The sequence below is a fragment of the Caretta caretta genome, chromosome 3, assembly GCF_965140235.1.
Source record: "Caretta caretta isolate rCarCar2 chromosome 3, rCarCar1.hap1, whole genome shotgun sequence".
Classification (NCBI taxonomy): Eukaryota; Metazoa; Chordata; order Testudines; family Cheloniidae; genus Caretta; species Caretta caretta.
Genome location: NC_134208.1, coordinates 109505283 through 109527561, shown reverse-complemented (window position 1 = coordinate 109527561; position 22279 = coordinate 109505283). Strand labels below are relative to the sequence as shown.

Here is a 22279-nt window from a genome sequence, read left to right as displayed (position 1 = left end):
CCTTTTTTTCTTCTATAGTTCTCTCCCCGCTCTCAGTTCTTCTTTGACCATTTTGTCTCTCTTCCTGTTGTCTACACTGTTTTCTGCTCCCATTTTCATTCCCTCTCCTAGTCTTTCATTTATTTATTTTTTGTCACACGCTGGAGCAACATCTGCTTTTTTTTGTGATCTGTCCCTGATCCCCTGATCAGATTCACCTCCCCTGCCTGTCTTTCCATCACAGTCAGCTATTCCTCCCTGACATCTCTCTCATTCTATTCTCTTTGCTTCTCTCTTCCTTTCTTTCCCTTGGTGTTCACATTTCTTACCTTCATCCCTATTTTCTGCCAGAATATGAGTTAGGTTCCCGTGTGGACAGTGATAGGTGGCTTGACAAAAACGATTTGACTTGGGGACAAATTTATTTGATAGTCTCTAAGGTGCCACAAGTACTCCTTTTCTTTTTGCGGATACAGACTAACACGGCTGCTACTCTGAAACCTAACTTAATATGGCTTTTAACTTGTAAGAATACTTCTTTTCAGTAGGGATCAGATCTAGGAACATTCAACTGACATTAAGTAATCAAATGCATTTTATGAGAGATTATGACATTCCAGGGTGCAATCCAGACCAGTGAGGCAGTGTGTCACCCTTGCAGTGCAACCTGGGGTGCCTCACAATGCTTTGCTGCTGTAGTTGCCAATCTGGGCTTCTCACAAACAGCCGAACAGCATGCAGGTCAGACCTTGAGTGTCTGTGTATAGCTGTTGCCTGCCAGCATACATACTCCAGTCACACTCTGGCTTTCACCAGCCTTGGTTACCACTTTCAGGGTGACCCGAACACAGTCCCAGTCCAAAATTTTCCCAAAATATGTGTTCTGCAGTGTCCTGGACAGTTCAGAGATTTTAGGTCCATTGCCCCTCTAAGGGAATCAATATTCACCAGTCTGCTACTGTAAATGGAGTTACCATTTGGGGGTTGGACTAGATGACCTCCTGAGGTCCCTTCCAACCCTGATAGTCTATGATTTTATACCCCAAAGCCCAGTTGAACCAAAACACTGGATTCGTTTTGATTAAAGAATAAAACTAGTTTATTTAATTACAAGGAGATAGGTTTTAAGTGAGTACTAGTATAAGGCATTAAAGTCAGAAATGATTACAAGAGAAATAAAGATAAAATGCTTCCTAGTACTAAAACATAACTAACTAGACTTGGTTCAAAGTGAAGTCCCTTACTACATGTTCCCAGTAACATTGCTGACCAAATTCCCAGGTCAGGATCTGCTTCCAAAATCTAACGGGTGTTTCTTTTGTTGCCTTAGGTGAAAGAGAGAGAGAGATGGATAGGGAGAGAGAACTTGGTGTGTTCTTGCCCCTCGCTTTTATAGTTCAGTCACCCTGTGAAATGCATTTTCCTGAGGGTTACACCTAGATAAAGTTCATTTCCACTGTAAGGATGGAGACAAGGGGTTTGTTGGCGAAAGAGGCTACATACTGTTGTTTTGCTAAGATGTAGATCTGTTTGTTCCTGCCCCCCTTCCTTGCCAAAGGATGGTTACTTGATATGTGATTGCCCATCAGCTTTGGTGACACCTGGCTAGAGGCGTCAGCTTGTCTAGCGTTTAAACGGTTAACCGATTAAAGGGAGAGGGGCTGGGGTTGCTCTTGGGGCTGGTTGGCTGGCCGTGGGGCTGGGGTTGGCTGGCTGACCAGCTGGTTGGCACCGGGGCCAGTTGGCCAGCCAGCCAGCACAGCTGGGGTCTGGCGTGGCGCAGCCAAGGTCCAAGGTCTGGCCAGTGTGGCTGGGTCCGGCGCTGAGGGTCTGGGGTCCAGCGTGGCGCAGCTGGAGTCTGGCCAGCACGGCTGGGGTATGGTGTGTCGTGGCCGGGGTCTGTCCAGCAGGTCCAGGGTCCAGCATGGCAGGACCAGGGCTGGGGTCCAGCCAGCGCAGCAGAGGGTTAACGGTTAATGTCAGTTAACTAGTAAGCCTAACGCTTACCGGTTAACCGGTTAACATTTTACATCCCTAGTAGGGAGTGAATACAGGGGTGCATTCTGTCACAGAGACCTGTCATTGTTATACTTAAGTCTTGGAGAAGGCAGTGTGCGTTTCCTATAGACCACAGATGCACCAACTGGAAATGACTGATAATGAGGAGCATCCAACACATGTCCAGCAAGGAGTGTTATCTCAGACTTACATTATAATGAGTAATCTCACTTGACAGGTGCATAGTATTGTTAAGGCACAGATCCTACTTTATAGAAAATGGCTTGTGCTTTTTTGTATTAGGTAAAGGGTCTTTTTTCAGAATGTCAGGGGATGTCACTCTCATAATCCAGCATTTTTTATCCAGGAGCCTCTCAGTTTCTGGATGCTATGCTGACACAAGTTCTGACATACATCCAGTTTCCAAGCACTCCACATAAAAGTAACAGAAAACCAAGATAAGTTTTTATGTTATTGCTGTTTTTCTTCCCAGTGTGTGGGGATAATTGATATCACTGTATTCATGTTCTAGTTGTGGAACTGGCAGATAATGAAGAGATATATCAGAAGATGTAGCATAACCATAACCATGCAAGAAGTGTTCAAAGCCAGGAAAGTTATTTTCAGTGTTCTAGTTAAATGTCCTGGGCCCACAATGATGTCTACTTATTTGGTATTCCATCATTTAGACAGCTGTTCAAGTAATGGATATTTATTCCACGTGAAACAGGGTTCATTAGTAAATTGTACACTTTCTGTGCTTTCTATCAGTAAACCTTTCAATTAATGTCATAGTCAAGTGTCTACACTCTGAAACATTATTTAAAGGTCCCATTTCTGAATCTTTATAATCAGCCTCTGATGGTCATATTATATATATATAAAAATAAAAGAGAGCTTAATTAAACTGAAGGATCCTTGAGATGCTCACCATGGATTTAGATATCAGTCGAGCAGAGAGACCACATTACAATTCACTTCCAGCAAGCCTGTCAGATGTTAGCAGCTATTGGAGTATTGAATTAAATGGCCCATAAATGGGGCGTTCTTGTACAAGAAGCAGTATGAATTGTTAAATGTACTTTAGTCCACAGTCTTCTATTACAGCTTGTCTGCAAAGGGACTGGGTGCAGCATGCTAGTAAGAGACAATATGGATGAAAAAAAACCCCATGGTTTTTTCTTAGTTGTTCCTCACAGAGACTCATTGAGCAACTGGCTTGATTCTGAGCTCCTGATGGAGTGACTAAGGAATCGTAGGTTTGTCAATAACTTTTACTTGATCTATATAGGCCAGGTCACTATGAGCTTTGATCAAAAACATCTTTCATGTGGCTTCCCTATTTCTGCATTGGCCTGAATCATTCTTGAATCAAAAAGACAATTGAGTATCAGTGCTTTCTTCTGGCATTAGTCCTCTGCTTCTCCAGATTCACTAGATCTGTAAGATGTGTTTGTTAAAAAATGTAACAACAGGACACATCACAGCACCGGATCCATCCCACTCTTCAATTGTCTGAATCTTTAATTTGAGCTGACAATAATGAAGAGGAGAGAGAATCTGTAAGAGAGGCTGGAAATGTATCATTTGGACATGCTCTGCTCCATAATTCTTTTCCATGTCTCCTACGTGTCCCTTTTTGGCATGTATGCTTTCACTTAAACCAAAGGGAGCTAAGAGGTCTTTCTAGTAATCCTTTTGTTTTCAGTAAACATCATCAAAGAATAAGAAGCATAAAAAAGGAAAATATCATATTATAAACTACACTGGCACATGATCCATACAATAATCAACTTTCCAGCACCGTAAAGGCAGCCCATATTTCCCACAAGATTCTCTCTTCTGTATTTTCATATTGAGATAGCTCAGGGGTAGGCAACCTATGGCATGCATGTCAAAGGCGGCACGTGAGCTGATTTTCAGTGGCACTCACACTGCCCGGGTCCTGGCCACCGGTCAGGGGGGCTCCGCATTTTAATTTAATTTTAAATGAAGCTTCTAAAACATTTTAAAAACCTTATTTACTTTACATACAACAATAGTTTAGTTCTATATTATAGACTTATAGAAAGAGACCTTCTAAAAACGTTAAAATGTATTACTGGCACGCAAAACCTTAAATTAGAGTGAATAAATGAAGACTTAGCACACCACTTCTGAAAGGTTGCCGATCCCTGAGATAGCTCATCATTTCTGATCTTTGAACCCACTAAACACTTCAGTAAATTTTACTACTTTGTGTTATCTTCCCTGCCACAAATTAAATTGATTCAAATATATATACACACGCACACATGTAACTGAGAACATCCCAGATTCCTAGAAAATGTGTGTGTGTGTGTGTGTGTATTATATATGTAAACAGTATTTTAAGAATCTGGGATGTTCTCAGTTAGAAATAAACAAGGACTCTTGTTGAAACCATGTGATAACTTGGACAAATTCTATATGCAGGCCTGCTCACATGTTGCTATGTAAGCACAAAGTATAAAGTACTGCATTATTATACTTACTATTAAAGTGTGTGTTGTACATGTGGTAGGTGCAAACTGCAAGGTACTGAGCGTCGTCAGCTCTAAATGAAGCCAATGAGAGTTGAGGACACTTTACATCTCCTTAGAACCTGTAGGACGAAACTCAAATGTTTAAGGGTATATCTATGCTACAGCAGCATAGCTGATAGTTGTACTGTTATAATGCCACAGTGTAGAAGATTCTTACCTCAATGAAAGTGGTATTTCTGTCAATGTAATTAACACAACCCTTCAAGAGGCAGTAGCAAGAATTCTTCCATCGACCTAGTCGTTTCTATACTGGGAGTTAGGTTGACCTAACTATGTCATACAGGGCATGAAATTTTTCACAGTCCAGTTGCATAACTAGGTTGGTCTAATTTGAAAGCGTAGACCAGACCTAAGAGTTTGTTTTCACTGTAAGGGTGAGCTTGAGTTAGAACACTTGAATTACTTCAGAATGAGAGTAAGGACACTGCAAAATAGCAGTGGAGCTACATGGCGTAATTGGATTAGCAGAGTGACTGGATTAGCATTTGACGAGGAGTTGTAACTTAAACTGCTGCATCCCCACTGCACTACCAGCTCAAGCTACAGCAGCATTCAAGCTTTTCCCCTCCTGTCCCTCCCAGGCCAGCCAGCTCTTGTTTAAAAGGACCTAGCTCAGGGGCAGGCAAACTTTTTGGCCTGAGGGCCGCATCGGGTTTCTGAAATTGTATGGAGGGCTGGTTAGGGGAGGCTGTGCCTCCCCAGACAGCCAGACATGCCCCCCCCACCCCACCCCCCGGGACTCCTGCCCCATCCAACCCTCCTGTTCCCTGATGGCCCCCTGGGGACCCCTGTCCCATCCACCCCCTGCTGTCTGTCCCCTGACCAACCCCGGACCGCCTGCCCCTAACTGCCCCCCGCCACCTCATCCAACTCCCCTCTCCTTCCTGACTGCCCCCCCAGGACCCCTGCCCCATCCAACCACACCTTCTCCTTGACTGCCCCCGGAACCCCTGCCCCTGACTGCCCCCCGCTGCTTCATCCAACCCCCGCCCTTCCTGATGGCCCCCCCAGGATCCCTACCACATCCAACCACCCCTTCTCCCTGGCCCCTGACTGCCCCCCGCCGCCCCATCCAACCCCCCTTCTTCCTGACTGCCCCTCCCCCGGGACCCCTGCCCCCATTCAACCACCCTGTTCCCCGCCCTCTGACTGCTCCGACCCTTATCCACACCCCCAGCCCCTGACCACTCCCCAAACTCCCCTGCCCTCTATTCAAGCCCCCCTGCTGCCTGCCTCCTTACCGCGCTTCCTGGAGCACCAGTGGCTGGCAGCGCAGCTGCACCAGGACAGGCAGCCGCGCCGCGCAGCACAGAGCAACTATTTCTTCCCTGTACAGCACAGAGCACCAGGTCAGGCCAGGCTCTGCAGCTGGGCTGCCCCAGGAGCTCGCTGCTTCGCTGCCCAGAGTGATGCGCCGGAGGCACAGTGAGCTGAGGCTGTGGGGAAGGGGGAACAGTGGGGGAGGGGCTGGAGGCTAGTCTCCCGGGCAAGGGGCTGGGCAGGGTGGTCCCACAGGCCACAGTTTGCCCATCTCTGACCTAGCTAGATGTTTGTGTGTATGGGAGTTGAGTTAGGGACAAACCTAGAGTTAAAACTCAAGCTAAGAATGTATGCAGTGAAGACAAGTCCTAGAAATATAGAATATATATGTGCCACTTCATCCACTGCTGACATGTAGCCACAATATGACGCAAATTTTACCCAGCACCACAACAGTTTAAAATAACTAAAGCTTATTTTTTAATTAACAATACTTAAGATCACTGGAGATCAAATCTGAAAGCGAGTTATTAGAAAGTAGGCCCACAGAACTGAGCAATGACACAGTAAGAGTCATGAGGCTGAAGCACTTTTAAAACAATATGGATCTTTGGTGATGTAGGAGAAAAAATAGAAAGTATATCCAGAGCGAAGGACCCTACACCCAAGACTTGAATAATAACTTGTCTGATGAAGGGACTCAGTTTTAGAACTAATTTAAACAAACTACCAAGGCTGTGTTCAGTCGTGCAGTCTGCTAAAATTACAAAACATTTGATAAATAGAGGATATAAGCGATTTAAAAACAGGTATTGCTTGATGTAATCACATTGTTCTCAGATAATCTGCTCGGTATAAAATGAAGATGTAGCCTGTGGTTTACACAACTATATACTCAACCTGGGTTATTTAGGGGTGGCATTCACTTCACTAAATGAAACAGGTCAAATCCTGGCCCACCAAACTCAATGGCATTGACTTCGGTGAGATCACTATTTCAAGTTAGGTCTTTGTTTTACACAAATTTCTGTGTATAACAAAAATCATACATACTGTATACAATCTAGGTACTCTGGCCTCTTTACCATAGTATATGTGATGTAAGCATCAATATAACGATTATTACTGTTTAGGCATGAGCAAATCAAATACTGTACTAAATATGCCAAATAGCATGGATAACGGAGCTATTTTAGGCAACCAAACTTGGTCCAGTTACTATTTTTTCCTGTTTTAATTCACAGTGTCAGTTTAGTACAGCTTTAAAAATTAACTAAAGAAACATCATATTGCCATTGTTTTCAATTGTTCTTAAAATTTATTTGTCCGTTCCATCAACAGAAATTGGTCCAATAAAAGATCTCACTTACCTTGTCTTCTCTTAAAAATATAGTTACCTTGAATCATATTTAAGTGTAAAGTGTCCCAAAATACCAAATTTTATTAAAAATACATTGTTAAAAACAGGTTAATGTTAAGTGTGTTTCACTGGAGTCTAGCTAATATCTAACAACAGTTGGTTACACTTCCTTTAAAAAATTCTTCATCTTTTTAAACCCAAACATTTGGACACAACGAATAGGGTCTCCACTACCATATAAATCCTTTATCATTCACGATCACTACACTTCACTTCTGCCTACCCAGACTTAACTTTGTTCTCTTGTTCTGTTCTGCAATGGAAATATGCTGCTGGATGTATATGATTTTATATATTGTTTATTAGATGTTTGTATTTTTTTAAAAGAAATACAGTCCCAGGTTACATTAAATTATCTCTGAATTCTATATAAGTTCTAATAATGTGATGTGTTGGTGGAATAGAAGAATATTTGCTATGAGTGATGAATTAGCAGATGTTAATCAGCGTGTGATGCTGTGGACTTATATAAGCATACAGGGCATAGCCTTGCAAGTTTATATGTATTAATTTTATTCTGTACCATCTAACACATCTAGATTTTTTGTAAGAGACTAAAGGTGTTATATATGTTATGTGTTATAGTAAATGAGAAATGTAAATCCCTTGATAGAATAGGCGATATTATAATCTTCTAGTAATTTGTTACTTTGATCACAGCAAATTTCAGGGACAACAATGAGTTTGGGTGAGTGACTGATGATTATTTTTTAAAAGTGGGATATTTATTTGCTGTTTCTTCATTTCTAGAAAGTCTAACTTTTTTTTTAAAGGGTGAAGAATTTTTGTTCAGAAACAGTGTTAGCTAGACTGCATTATATACAAATGAAAATAGCTCTGTATGGCTGAGCCACGTTGTAGTTGCAGATAACAGGACAATGGGGCGGGGGGTAAGGAGGAGAGAAACAAAATATTGTAGCCTAACACTTTGAGGCCCACACAGATCTACACAGAGCATTTCTTCCTGATCCAGTGCACAGAGTCAGGACACAGACTAGTTCAAAAAATTCCAGAAAAAGAGCAAAACAAATGATAGTGAAAGAGCAAACTATCCCTCACTCACAAAGTCTCTTTAAGCAGTATAGCAATACCATCAGTGCTGGAACTTGGGTTGCTGGGGGTGCTACTGCACCCCCAGTTTGAAGTGGTAATAACAACCCAAATACATGGTTTCCACCTTCAGCATCCTCACTATAAAACTGTTCCAGCACCACTGAGCAATACCATCAGATTCCAGTTCATCTGGCCTGGACTTGGGCAGGGAAACACTCCTCCTTCCTCTCAAGGTCTTCCCCAAGGTTTCAACTTCTATCCCTGCTTTAATGGGCTCTTACTTAACCCTTTTTCTGCCTATCCTGCTGTGTGGTTTATTTTATTATGAAGCTATTTGTTACATATTTTTTTAATTCTTCCCCATTGGGCTAGTCACTTCTCACCCCCATTCACCCCTTACCCCCATCCCAAAAAAGCCCTAACAGTCTCAGCAAGACAAAGGGAAACAAAACAAATGGAGAGTCTGTAGGCCAAGCCAGTCAGGAAAACGTTTACAATTTGAAAGATGGGTACATTTGCAAAACACTATTCCTATTCTGATATCTGGTAATATTCCCAGAAAAAAAAACAACAACAACTCTACTCTGGAATGAGAGGCTGCCCAAAAAATGTCAGGGGGATAAGTTCATTTTTGGGGAAGATACAAAGAGAAAGAAAAATTAGGCTTATAATAAGATGAAAGCACCAACCTCATCTTAGCTCCACTACCACCGCTCCATAATAAATTATAGATGCATTTTATTGTTGTCAGGAGGCATCAACAGGCCCTCCTTCAGCTGCTCTATATGTAGTTATTTCTGGCTGGCCTAAAAACCGCAGGTAGGACTAGCATAAGAAGGAGCACTCTGTAGGGCTAAACCAAAGAAGAACCCCCAGCTTCCTCCAATTAGGATCTAAAATAAGAATATCCTGAAATATTTGGATGTATGCCCATACTACTACTGATCATAATGAATCACGGTTGATTCCCTGTGTGGTTACCAAGGTAACCATAGATGTCATGATTGCTCCTGTTTTAATTAAAAACAACCATATCCATAACTTTTCCCACTAAGGAATTTTTGCAAGTTGAAGGGTGGATTGACAGGATGTTAACAGGGAGTTAAGTAGAGTAGTCAGAATATTGTTGTCAAAACAACAACAAAAATGGCTTTTCAACCCAAACAATTTTTCGTGTATGTGGAAAATTTTCATTTTGATTGAAGCTTTCTCATTTTAAGTCAAAACCTCTCCCCCAAATGGCAAATGGCTTAGTTTCATAGTATTTCCCAACCCGCTGTAGTTCTTAACATTTGAGGCAGCTGTTAAGCATTGAGTGCTGTGAACACTGGGCTGAATGAGAAGCCAATAGAGAGCATGAACTCATCAACTGCTCGCTATTGGACTTTCACCAACACATTTAATTCTTTTGGGGTTGTAAGTCTTCTATGTAGGCTTTGGTTTATAAAGCATGGTTCCAATAAAGCAACTCTTGTCTTCAAAAGTTATCAAAATGTAGTAAAAATTGGGAGAATAAACTTTAATTTGGGAACAAAATAATGCCTGTAACTTTTGACTTTTCTAAACTGTATCGCCATGACTTTTGCTCTTTTCACCAAAAACAAATTCATGACACTTCCTAAAACCTCCCATGTCAAAACAATAGCCCTGCTCATAAATAAAGTGCTAATACACTGAGGAGAAATATACTTAATATACTTTAAGAGCAGAAAATATTTCTCTCCAGAGGAAAATCCCCCAAATCTCATATTCTGATAGGCAATTCATCAGAATGAATTAGAATGAAAGCTGGTGAAGATAATATGATGGGTAAAACATCAGATAAAATTAGATTAAAAGATGGTGAAAAGCCCAACAGCCAGAAGCCTCCCTTGTGACCCAGCCAAAGTAATGCTTGGATAAATAGAGACTGACAAGGCAAACAATTCCTTCAAAAGACATTCAAAACTGCCTTCTACAACACTTAAAGTTGAAAATAAAAAATGTCCCAGACATTTGCACGCAGTTCATTTCAGCAAATGCTACAATGTGCAAAGATTTTAAACAAAACCCCTCTTCAAATGTTTCAGCAAATCTACATTTCTTCAGAACAACATGGGCTTGAATTGCCCTTTAGGTTTGTGGTCTCGATGATGAGACTTCCTGAATACACAGGGCCACACATTATCATGTGCTTCACAATGGAGGTCTATGAAAAAATGTCACAAGTGAGGCATTTTCAGTATGCAGAATGTCACCTGGGACGAATGTCCTCAGAGTTTGCATGATGCTGTGTGGAAAATAGGAATGTATGTACAGCTTGGCAGCCTTTGTGAGTGCTTAGTGGATGACCTCAGAACTGACAGGGGGCGGTCTGAACAGACATGGGAAGATCCACCAGCAAGAGAGCATGTTACATCGTATTATTCCCTCTAAAACTGGCATATAACATGGCAAAGTATCTGGCAGAAGTTACAGCTCTGTTTAGCAGTAGTGATTCCCAGGCTGCTTCCTATACCCACAGGTTAGGGAAACAATAAATAACTACACAGCCAGTTTGCGTACACCCCTGGAAACAATTCATCAAGATCGACATTTGTGAGCAGTTCTGATCTGCTCTGGCCATGTGGTGCACAGCCCTTGAAGGATGGCCTCTGCTGTAGCTACAGATTAACAGTGCCAAATGGTTTGCCATGCTCTGATGCCAACAGAAAGGTATAATAAAATATCTCACACAGGTCCAGTCAGACAAGATGTGTGAAACAAGCATGAAATCTGTGAGCTCACTATTGCATGTACTGCAGTAAGTGCCTGGTAACAAAGTGGGCTCTTAATCAAATGCTTTACCTCATCCACAAAATGCCACATTAGTTGAAGGCTAGCAAGAATATCCTACTGTTTCAGAGGCATATCATTGCCTCTTGCAAAGGGGGTGGAACAAAGATATGCCCCTTGTACTGTGGCAGTTACACCATTTTTTCTCCAATAGCATTTTTTAAAAACCACACACGCGTCCACATTTTCAAAAGGATAATCTAACGTAGGTTCTGCTACACAGTTTTGGCATACTTAGGCAGCTAGCACTTTTGTTAGTTTTTTAACCATACACAAGGGTACCGTATGGCCCACGGAAATTAATTTAATTTCTTGAACAAGCTTCTCTCACTTTCCAGCATATTGTTAAAACAGGTTTCATCACAAATTACAGTGATATAATCATATTGATTCCTTCAATAGGCCTAATAATCATACGCTTTGACCAGTAAGGGTAATATTCTCAGCTAGTGTAAATCTGCATAGCGCCATAAACTATGCTGACTTATACCAGTTCTGGGCTCCAGGCTCGCTGACTTTTGTGTGGAGGTTCCAGGCATATGCAGAAGTCTATTCCGAGTCTAGAATAAGGGACTAAAGTATGTACAGATTTTACATTTGCTCAGCTTTCTCCCTTAATTATCATGTGCTCTTTCATCAGAATTTTACAGACATTAGTACAAGACATGCATGAACCATTACATGGTGAAACCAGTCTCTTAACAGCTTTGGTTACATAAGACAGTGCATGTGTTACTATACTCACCATTCCATGATTCAGCCAAGAGGGTATAAAATTATCAAGAAGCTTTGGGTAAACCACTTCTCTGTCATAGATATAGAGGCTCCAAAACATTGTCACAACAAACTGAAAGAAGGGAAAGAAAAGACAATTTAAAAAATGCTTATGGTCAATTATCTGATTTCACTGCCTTTTTTCATTTTAGTTATCCATAGCTCTACATCTACCTAAAGATCTACAAACAGGCAGACAGACATTATTGGTCATAAACCCAGTCTTCCTTTTTTTCAGTGTGGTCGAGAGTATTCTTTACATTCTCAAAAGTTACAATTTTTCTTTTCTGTGTTTGACATTTAGATTGGAGAAATAACTTTTTTAGTTATATACTTGGGGCCAAGTTACAATTGAGTACTATATTTTAGTAGTAGATGTGGTATATTAATAATGTTTTACCGCTAACAGCATAGAAAACAATGTGAAATCTCACAAGATACAGCATATATCAACATAAAGAGTATTAGGGCTCTGTTCATATGGGGTGAAATTCACCCTTGAAGAGAAGGCCATCACTTCTTATGTCCCATTTTGCAACCAAACACTTTAACCAAGAAATAAATCTAACCCTTGAAGTGTTATTCACAGAATTTATGCACAGAGGTCCAAAAGAAAAAAATAGGTTTCCAACATCCTTCTCACTTGTCCATATGAAACTCATCTTGGCTCTTGTCAAAGAGACAACTTATTAGATGCCCAAAGAGTGAGCATTCATTCTCCCTCCACCCCTCTTACCTGAGGATGGAAGAATGAGTTTGAATAAAATAAATACTAGCCTAAACCTTTAGCCAAAGCTTGTACAAAACCTTTTAACTTCTTTTGAAGTTCAAAAAAGCTGATAACTTCTTTCTATACCATTTTTTATTTTGACCCACCTCTGCATTTTCTCTTTCTCTCCAAGACTATGAAAGTAGAAAGACTGAAAGGCTTTTCTCATAATATTTTTATCCTAACTGAAAGCAATAAGTACTGGAAGGCTGGAACTGCTAAATTTTTTGAGGTTTGCTCACCATTAATTTAGCTCCATTTTCTTTCTCTACTATTTAACAGTCCTGCCCCTGATTCAGAGTGTTCTGAACACTGCATTGTCAGCCATGGAGATTTCACAGAAGTAGGTTATGCTTCCATTGAAGCTATGTCTACATTATGAACCTCTTAAGGTCTGCTTGCTTTTTAAATTTGTATTCTCCCTTCCTGAAAATGCAGTCTATCTAAAATAAACACAATATAGAAATATTAGTGTTCGCTTAACTTAATAAAACCCTGAATGTTGGAAAGAAAATATAGAACTAAATACTTTGAACCTACACTGTTTTCTTTGTAATTTGAGTTCAGTTCAAACTATGTTCACAGTCCTGTAGGGATAAAAGGGCTATCACTTGCTACAGAAAAACTGACAACAGGTCCAGGAATCTTTCACTGGTAAGTTTCAGGAGAGATTACAGGATCTCCATGCAGAATAGATTAGACCAAATTTAGCCCTACAGCAAGCAGGTGCAGCTCTCAATGAATTCAATGGGAACGTGTCCAATTGTGCTGGGTGAGGGATGGTTTTTGGGGACTAAGGAGTGGGAACAAGGAATGTGGGGTTTATGGGGGCAAGGGTGTTTCAAGGTCAGCAAATTATCAGTGGATGTGGATGGGATGAGCATAATTCACTTCATATGCCTCTGGCTTTGGGAAATTAAAATTTAGGTTACAGATTACCGGTGGCACCTCGTCCTAACCACAGACATGTATGCTTAAGGAAGACAGACGTTTGGATGATGTAGACTGGTAAATTGTTCCTTCAGCGCACATACAGTACATAGTTCCTTAGTTTCCAACACACTTTCCCATCTGTTATGATGGCTTTTGGTGCTCAAAAGAAGTTTGGACCCTTCAACTTGTGCGTAGGCCCCAGGAAAAAAATAGGTTATGATGGACAGCCTGCAAAATACTGAAAGTATAAAGTGCTCTTCAAGAAGTCTCTCCTCTGTGCCGGTATTGGCATCACAGAGCTCTTTACACACCTGTTGACACTTATCTGCCAAAATATGAACAGTTGAACAATCGGGAAATAAAGCAAAGTTTCCCAACTCCTTTGACTTCCTTGAAGTCATGTTGTATTGCAGTGGGTCACTAAGAATGTATTAAGACCAATTGGGACATCAAAACATATGTAGCATGAAAATCAGGCTCGAAAGCACTCTGTATGGAGAAAATCCTACATTAAGCAATGGTACCAAAGGTAAAGCTGAAACATATTTGAATGAATCCAGCTAAACTGGCAAACACTTGGGTCTGGGATTTTTGCATGGGGCAAAGTAAAATGATAGGAAAATGAGGTAAAGGTAAGAAAAGAGAGGAGGAACCATCTGTCTCTTAACCAAAGTCAGCCAATGGATGGAATTAAATCAACATAGCTGGTTGCAACCATCTGGAGCTACAGACGGTAAATGCTGCTTAGCAAAGCACCACCACAGGCAGACGTAAGGAAAGACACAAAAAATAAAACATTACAGTTCTAATGTAAACCAACAAAGAGAAGGACATTCAGACTCAACGGCTGCCACACTGACCTATGTCTCTTTAATTGGAGGAATACTTCTCACATTGGTCGGTCAATGTCTCTAAGTGGTTGATCCCAACTTTTTTTATGAATTAATATGGATGACAGAAAAATCTTATTTCTAGGACATTTTACATAGCTTCCTACCCACCCTTGTGGCTTGCTTTGATTAATAAGCAATTGTTTGATATTTCTAAATAGGTTTAAGATTCTCTTCAATATCAGAGAGTGTTTATATCGGTATTAGTGTAATTTAATTTGGGCTAAACTCAGCTAGATTTCATGTGGCTGTTCAGTGAGGGGGAAGGGGAAAATGAGCTCCCCATTTACATGTACTGCAATCCCTGCCCAACTGGGGTAGCACAGGTAGGCAAAGAGCCATTGGAACTTGCTTCTATACCTCCCTCCTTGCAGTCCCTTGCACAGGGAGTATCTCAGGACCCAGGAGAGGCATGATGGGAGTGGGAAGAAGCAGTGCCTAGAGCACCATGCACTTCAGCAATCCCCAGCTTCCATGTTATTCCTAGAATACCAAGGCCAACCTGTGCAAATAAGAGCTGCTCCCAAGTTTCTCTGCCTCAAGGTTGTAGCAAAGAGCCAGGCAGCTATAATCAGCTCCCGGGGATGCTCTCTCCCTTTCCCCAACTCTGCTGCACAAAGCGGATGCTAATGCTGCAGAGAATCTGCCTCTATGGGGGTGTCACTGTCACAGTTCAGAGCAATTGCACCCATATTCCCCCTCTGTGGGCCAGCAAAGGCACCCGTACCCTAGGCTTCCGGTTCCTCTGCCACCACCTCTCCTGGACAGAGGCTCAAGTCTCTCTCCCTCCTGACCAGGTTTTTTTTTTCTTCAGACTGCACAGTTTCCTACCTACACTGTGAGTTCCCCAGCGAGACAGACTGCCTAAGCAGGCCCACTTTGCTTTCTCCTCAGAGGTTATAAACAGTATAATTCCCTGAAGCTGTAAGTAATCACACAGTCCTGTCTAAACAAACACATTTATTGTTAAAGTAAAAGCATTACAGAGAAAACATATTTAAAACAATAAGAAAACCTCAACACATGCTAATGAACTTACCAGATCACCCCTAACTCCAACAAGGGCTCTGACAGGTGACCAGCCCTTCAAATCCCACCAAGGGTTTTTTCTGTGGTTACAAGTTCATAACAGCTGTTAGCTCTGACACCTCCATGAATCTGAGAGTCCCTCCTTTATGCAAATCAGGGCTCTGATCTTCAGATTCTGGTAACAGGTAATCAGCAGACAATGGGTTTCCCCATAGGGTGTAGCTTTAAACAGTTGGGTTTGGAGGTGGGATTTTACTTCCTTCCAAGTATTTCTTAGGAAACCCACTCAGCTTTGTTTGTCACAAAGGTTCCTTCTTGTCTGGCACATTGTTTAATATGGGCCTTTGAAGCTTCACACATCCCAGGGTTTACATTGGCCACATCCCACCCCCCGCACCACACTGAAGTTACATACAATCCCACAATGATACATAAATTTTGTATTTTTAATACAATGGACTACAAAGCTACTTAAACTTAATTCAGTAAGGCTTCTCAGGGATATTGCAGGAAATTGCCATATCTGTCATAGTCACATTGCTGCATTTTGGCCTGCGCCCCTTAAGTTTCCTGCCAACTTGAGTCTGCCACCTTTATTTTTGTGCAGCAGTAAGAGATTACTTGTGGACAAAGGTGCTGCACCACATGAGTAAGAATGGCAAAATTATGACCTATGTTAATTCCTTCTCTACCCTTCTGCAGACAATACCACTTGGATAGTCAGGAGGAAGTTAAATAGCACATAAAAGCCACAAGAAGGACCCTCCTTTGCTACTCATTGTATTCTATGTACACTCTAGACAAGTGGGCACGTCGGTTTTTCAAGTGGGCTTTGGGTTCTCTCTGAGAAGGAGTAACTGATTTGTAATATGCAACTCAATATCACTAAACAGTACACAGCAGCTGCAAAAGCGTTACTAAGGCCCAAGAAACAATTTCCTTCTTCCACTTCAGAAAAAAACATTACTCAATTTTCCCCTCAGCTTTAAAGCTTCAGAAAGTAACACAGAAAGAACACAAAATACAACTGAGGGGGAAATTTTAAAGCATGAAACAGGAAACTGTTTGTTATTTCTCCTTTTGAGTCACCAAGGGCATTAGTAAAACAAAAGAAATTGAAGCAAAGAAACTGACAGAGGGAGGACAAAACTGTGTAATTTGCTGTTTATGTGCACCTAACCAAAAAAACTACCATATAAATGAATGGAATTTTTTTTACTGCATATTTTTGTTTCTGGATAACCCATACAATTAAGTTTCACTCATTTCCTGAGTGATTTCTAGGGAAAACTGGATGCTTTATCTGTTCTGCATGAACAAAAAGACCCTCTGGTGCTTTTTGTAAGAGTAAGATTTTCTCCTGTGACCTTGGGCAAAATTTCTTCTCCACACATTGTTGTGCAGTTTGATGTAAGCTTTCTGACTTCCTCTCTGAGGTGGCTGTAGTAAAGTGGTGCTATATGTGTATGCTTTGTGAGGATCTTTGGGATCCTACACAACGAAAGGCACTATATAAATGTGAAGTTTCATTATGGCTAACCCCAGCTGATGTAAACTAGCATAGCATTGACTTCCATGGAGCTACACCTATTTACACCGGTTGACACTCCACCCAAATGCATTTTATAAAGGCCTATCAAGAAAGTCATAAGGGGCAGGAGCTGAGGAATTAGGACGTGCAGTGGGCCAACCACCTCCTGTTTGCTCCCTCATGGCCCAGGGTCATGCTACAGGCAGCCTACCTCATTTTCTCCTCTTGCACAGTTCAAATAAAACTTCACTTCAGGCATTTTCTTGGTCCTAAATACCCCTCCTTGGAGTTTGGGTTTACAAATTGCAATAAAACACAAAATCTCAAATAAAGTCCATTCATAAGTCCACATCACACAAGGTTTCTCTTACTCCTCCCAGGCCTTCCTGAGGCCTTTGCACTCTATCCCCTGCTTCGACTGGATCTTTGCCAGATGTCTATGCCTGGGGAAAATCCCCTCGTGTTAGGGTTTTCCCTGCAGGAGCCTTTCCTCATTCTTTGCAGACTCTGTCATAGCTTCTTGAGCTTTCCCCCTCCACTACAGCCACCCGCTGCCTTTTATAGGGAAGTTCCTGATCCAACCCAGCTGTGTCTCTTTAGTAATCCAGGTTAGCTAGCCCCAGGCCCTCCAGACAATAGGGGGCAAGCCATCCTGTTACAGGAAGAAATTTCCTACACAGGATGGAGCTGCACAATTAGAGTTTTAAGTTTTCATCTGGAGCATTTGGCATTGGCCACTCTTGATGGCAAAATATCAGACTAGGACATTGGTCTGTTCTAGTGTGGCAATTCCTGTCATTTATAGGCTAGTAGGGGGAAGGCGTTAGATGGGGACAGCTGGCAAATATCTGCAGTAATTTTCTTAGACTTAGAAGACAGGGGAAGAGGATTTAAAATGACTGGAAGACCTAAGATCTCTTCCATGCATGGCTTCTAAGACAGAATGACTACTAGTTAGGTTTGTGCAGGAGTGACCTTTTCAGTGTTCCTCCAGCAAATACTCAATAGGTCAGCTGTGTGTGTGGCTAAAAGAATTTTTTTAAAAAAAAGCCAACTATAGAATACCAAAAGATAAATGATAAATCTTTGAAAGTTTGTTTACGATTATTGAAATGGGAAGGACTAGGGAAAAGGGTATTTTTATATACACAGGAAGAGGCTGAGCTCTTGAAAATACAAAAGCACAATTTTAATCACCTAGAAATACCTATTCACCTTCTTCTTCTACTACATGAATTACAAGAAACACGATACTGCCATATACAGTTTACATAAAACACTGTATTAGCCGTGAAAACTTGGCAGACTTTGTGATCTGTGACAAACAAACAGAAAACAAGAGGGATAAACTAAAAACATTGGAAGAGACTCTGCCACACTTATCCCCTTATTCGCTTTGAGATTCATTCATAGTCTCACTAAGGGTACTTCATACTGCTCTAGACTAATTTACTGCCACTTTAAGGCCACTTTTTACTGCTAGGTTGGTGGAAAATGAATTTAGCATAAATAGGAATGAGGTCTTTTGAGCAATACTTTAGTATGCAAACCGTACCATTAATTTAATGGATCAGGTTCCTATACACTTATTCACATTGAATAGTACCGTAAGGTACCACTTAACTGGAGTAAAGGTATCAGAATGTTGTCCAATGAGACTATTCATGGAATAAACTGCTACTCACCATGAGTAAGAATGGCAAAATTGGGCCATTATTTTCTGGTTTCATTAAATAAAAACAGAAAATCTATCACTAAAAGTCCTATTAAAAAGGACAACAAGGTAGTCAGTGATGGTTATTGGTTCCATCTAACAAGCTCGTATGTTTTTTTTTTATGCTCCTAAAACAGCTCATGTTTCATTTGAGCAGCTGGAGAAATATAGAACATAACACAAAAGAGGCAAGGTTTTGCATATCTTCTGGCTATTGTTTCCATTGCTGTTGTTGTGTTTTACTTGGGGGTGGGGAGGTTGGTTTTGTTTTTTGTGCGGAGGGAGGAGGATGTTGACCAGGCTACCCCGATGGCTTAACTGTGATACTTATTTATGAGGAGGCACTATAAATAAAACGCTGTGTTTTGTTAGGGTTTTTTCCCCACTACACACATCATTGTTTGACTTGGGAGTGGAAACCTGCTTTCTCATCTATTTTTCAGACCAATCCATTTTGAAGACTTTAGAAAGCAGGAAACTGAGAGCCAATTATTTAGAATAATTCTCAGAACTGCAGTTATTGCACTTAAAAACTTTCCAATTCTTCCTTGAATAACTTTATCCCAATATATGAATTATTCTGTATAAAGAGCACAGAATAACACAAAATATTTATGTAACATTAATTTAGCTGTGTAAGGCCACTGACAAGTTTTTAAGCATGACCACTCTGGTTTCAATCAGAAATCTAATTAGCATTTTATTCACATCTGTTTAATTTTCTATTTTGAGATTCCCACATGCCCCTAATGTAAACCACTGAGAAGCCCTTTAGAGAGCTGTTTGGGCACTTGTCAAGGAAACCTGCTTTCCAGTACTGTTTTCTGTAAGGAGGAAGCTGTTGAGAGAATAGGGGAAGTTAGGGAATTTTAATTTTTCTCTGTTGTATAATAATTTCTCTACAGCCTCTGACGTATAAAGACCTCACTGCATATTTTCATATTTTATATATTTGCAGAACAATAATGGCATTAGACCTAAGCTACTTGTGGGCACACCCTTAATCACACTGCATAGTATCTTATTCTACAAGTAGCCCCACTCAAGTGAATGTGCCAGAATCTGCCTTCCTATATTTTGTTATCCCTCTCCCTACTGGTTAACACCACAGTACCCTGGTCTACAATGGGACTTTAGGTCGAATTTAGCAGCGTTAAATCTATGTAAACCTGCACCCGTCCACATGATGAAGCCCTTTATTTTGACTTAAAGGGCTCTTAAAATCGATTTCCTTACTCCACCCCTGACAAGTGAATTAGCGCTTAAATCGATCTTGCCGGCTCGAATTTGGGGTACTGTGGACACAATTCGACGGTATTGGCCTCTGGGAGCTATCCCAGAGTTCACCATTGTGACCGCTCTGGACAGCGCTCTCAACTCAGATGCACTGGCCAGGTAGACAGGAAAAGAACCATGAACTTTTGAATCTCATTTCCTGTTTGGCCAGCGTGGCAAGCTGCAGGTGACCATGCAGAGCTCATCAGCAGAGGTGACCATGATGGAGTCCCAGAATCGCAAAAGAGCTCCAGCATGGACCGAACAGGAGGTACGGGATCTGATCGCTGTATGGGGAGAGGAATCCGTGCTATCAGAACTCCGTTCCAGTTTTCGAAATGCCAAAACCTTTGTCAAAATCTCCCAGGGCATGAAGGACAGAGGCCATAACAGGGACCTGAAGCAGTGCCGCGTGAAACTTAAGGAGCTGAGGCAAGCCTACCAGAAAACCAGAGAGGCGAACGGCCGCTCCGGGTCAGAGCCCCAAACATGCCGCTTCTATGATGAGCTGCATGCCATTTTAGGGGGTTCAGCCACCACTACCCCAGCCGGGTTGTTTGACTCCTTCAATGGAGATGGAGGCAACACGGAAGCAGGTTTTGGGGACGAAGAAGATGATGATGATGAGGTTGTAGATAGCTCACAGCAAGCAAGCGGAGAAACCGGTTTTCCCGACAGCCAGGAACTGTTTCTAACCCTGGACCTGGAGCCAGTACCCCCTGAACCCACCCAAGGCTGCCTCCTGGACCCGGCAGGCGGAGAAAGGACCTCCGGTGAGTGTACCTTTTAAAATACTATACATGGTTTAAAAGCAAGCATGTGAAAGGATTACTTTGCCCTGGCATTCGCGGCTCTCCTGGATGCACTCCCAAAGCCTTTGCAAAAGGTTTCTGGGGAGGGCAGCCTTACTGCGTCCTTCATGGTAGGACACTTTACCACTCCAGGCCAGTAACACGTACTCGGGAATCATTGTACAACAAAGCATTGCAGTGTATGTTTGCTGGCGTTCAAACAACATCCGTTCTTTATCTCTCTGTGTTATCCTCAGGAGAGTGAGATATAATTCACGGTCACCTAGTTGAAATAGAGTGCTTTTCTTCAGCGGACACTCAGAGGAGCCCGTTCCTATTGGGCTGTTTGCCTGTGGCTAAACAGAAATGTTCCCCGCTGTTAGCCACGGGGAGGGGGGAGGGTTGAGGGGGTAGCCACGCGGTGGGGGGAAGCAAAATGCGACCTTGGAACGAAAGCACATGTGCTATGTATGTAATGTTAACAGCAAGGTTTACCCTGAAAGAATGTAGCCACTGTTTTATAAAATGTGTCTTTTTAAATACCGCTGTCCCTTTTTTTTTCTCCACCAGCTGCATGTATTTCAATGATCACAGGATCTTCTCCTTCCCAGAGGCTAGTGAAGATTAGAAAGAAAAAAAAACACACTCGAGATGAAATGTTCTCCGAGCTCATGCTGTCCTCCCACACTGATAGAGCACAGACGAATGCGTGAAGGCAAATAATGTCAGAGTGCAGGAAAGCACAAAATGACCGGGAGGAGAGGTGGCGGGCTGAAGAGACTAAGTGGCGGGCTGAAGAGACTAAGTGGCGGGCTGAAGACAGGGCTGAAGCTCAAATGTGGCGGCAGCGTGATGAGAGGAGGCAGGATTCAATGCTGAGGCTGCTGGAGGACCAAACCAGTATGCTCCAGTGTATGGTTGAGCTGCAGCAAAGGCAGCTGGAGCACAGACTGCCACTACAGCCCCTGTGTAACCAACCGCCCTCCTCCCCAAGTTCCATAGCCTCCACACCCAGACACCCAAGAACGCAGTGGGGGGGCCACCAGCCAACCAGGCACTCCGCCACAGAGGATTGCCCAAAAAAAAAGAAGGCTGGCATTCAATAAACTTTAAAGTTGCAAACTTTTAAAGTGCTGTGTGGCATTTTCCTTCCCTCCTCCTCTACCCCGGTAGTCATCCCCCTGTTTGTGTGATGAATGAATAAAGAATGCATGAATGTGAAGCAACAATGACTTTATTGCCTCTGCAAGTGGTGATCGAAGGGAGGAGGGGAGGGTGGTTAGCTTACAGGGAAGAAGAGTGAACCAAGGGGCGGGGGGTTTCATTAAGGAGAAACAAACAGAACTTTCACACCGTAGCCTGGCCAGTCATGAAACTGGTTTTCAAAGCTTCTCTGATGCGTACCACGCCCTCCTGTGCTCTTCTAACCGCCCTGGTGTCTGGCTGCGCGTAACCAGCAGCCAGGCGATTTGCCTCAACCTCCCA

General features: G+C 42.1%; 1 protein-coding gene across 4 annotated transcripts in view; it reads right to left on the bottom strand.

Annotated features, from left to right (window-relative positions):
• The window catches only part of AIG1 (androgen induced 1), a 193688-nt gene that overhangs the window by 116088 nt on the left and 55321 nt on the right, over positions 1 to 22279 (bottom strand). For 2 of the 4 annotated variants that reach the window (XR_007355795.2, XR_007355796.2), the window contains exons 3-4: positions 11834 to 11935; positions 4491 to 4600 (exon numbers count right to left, since the gene is read on the bottom strand). Coding sequence is in view for 1 of the 4 variants with exons in the window: in XM_048844358.2 (XP_048700315.1) it covers positions 11834 to 11935 (102 nt within the window). In the remaining 3 variants the exon portion in view is untranslated. The remainder of the gene's footprint in view (positions 1 to 4490; positions 4601 to 11833; positions 11936 to 22279) is intronic. The other 2 variants (XR_007355794.2, XM_048844358.2) reach the window with 1 other exon arrangement.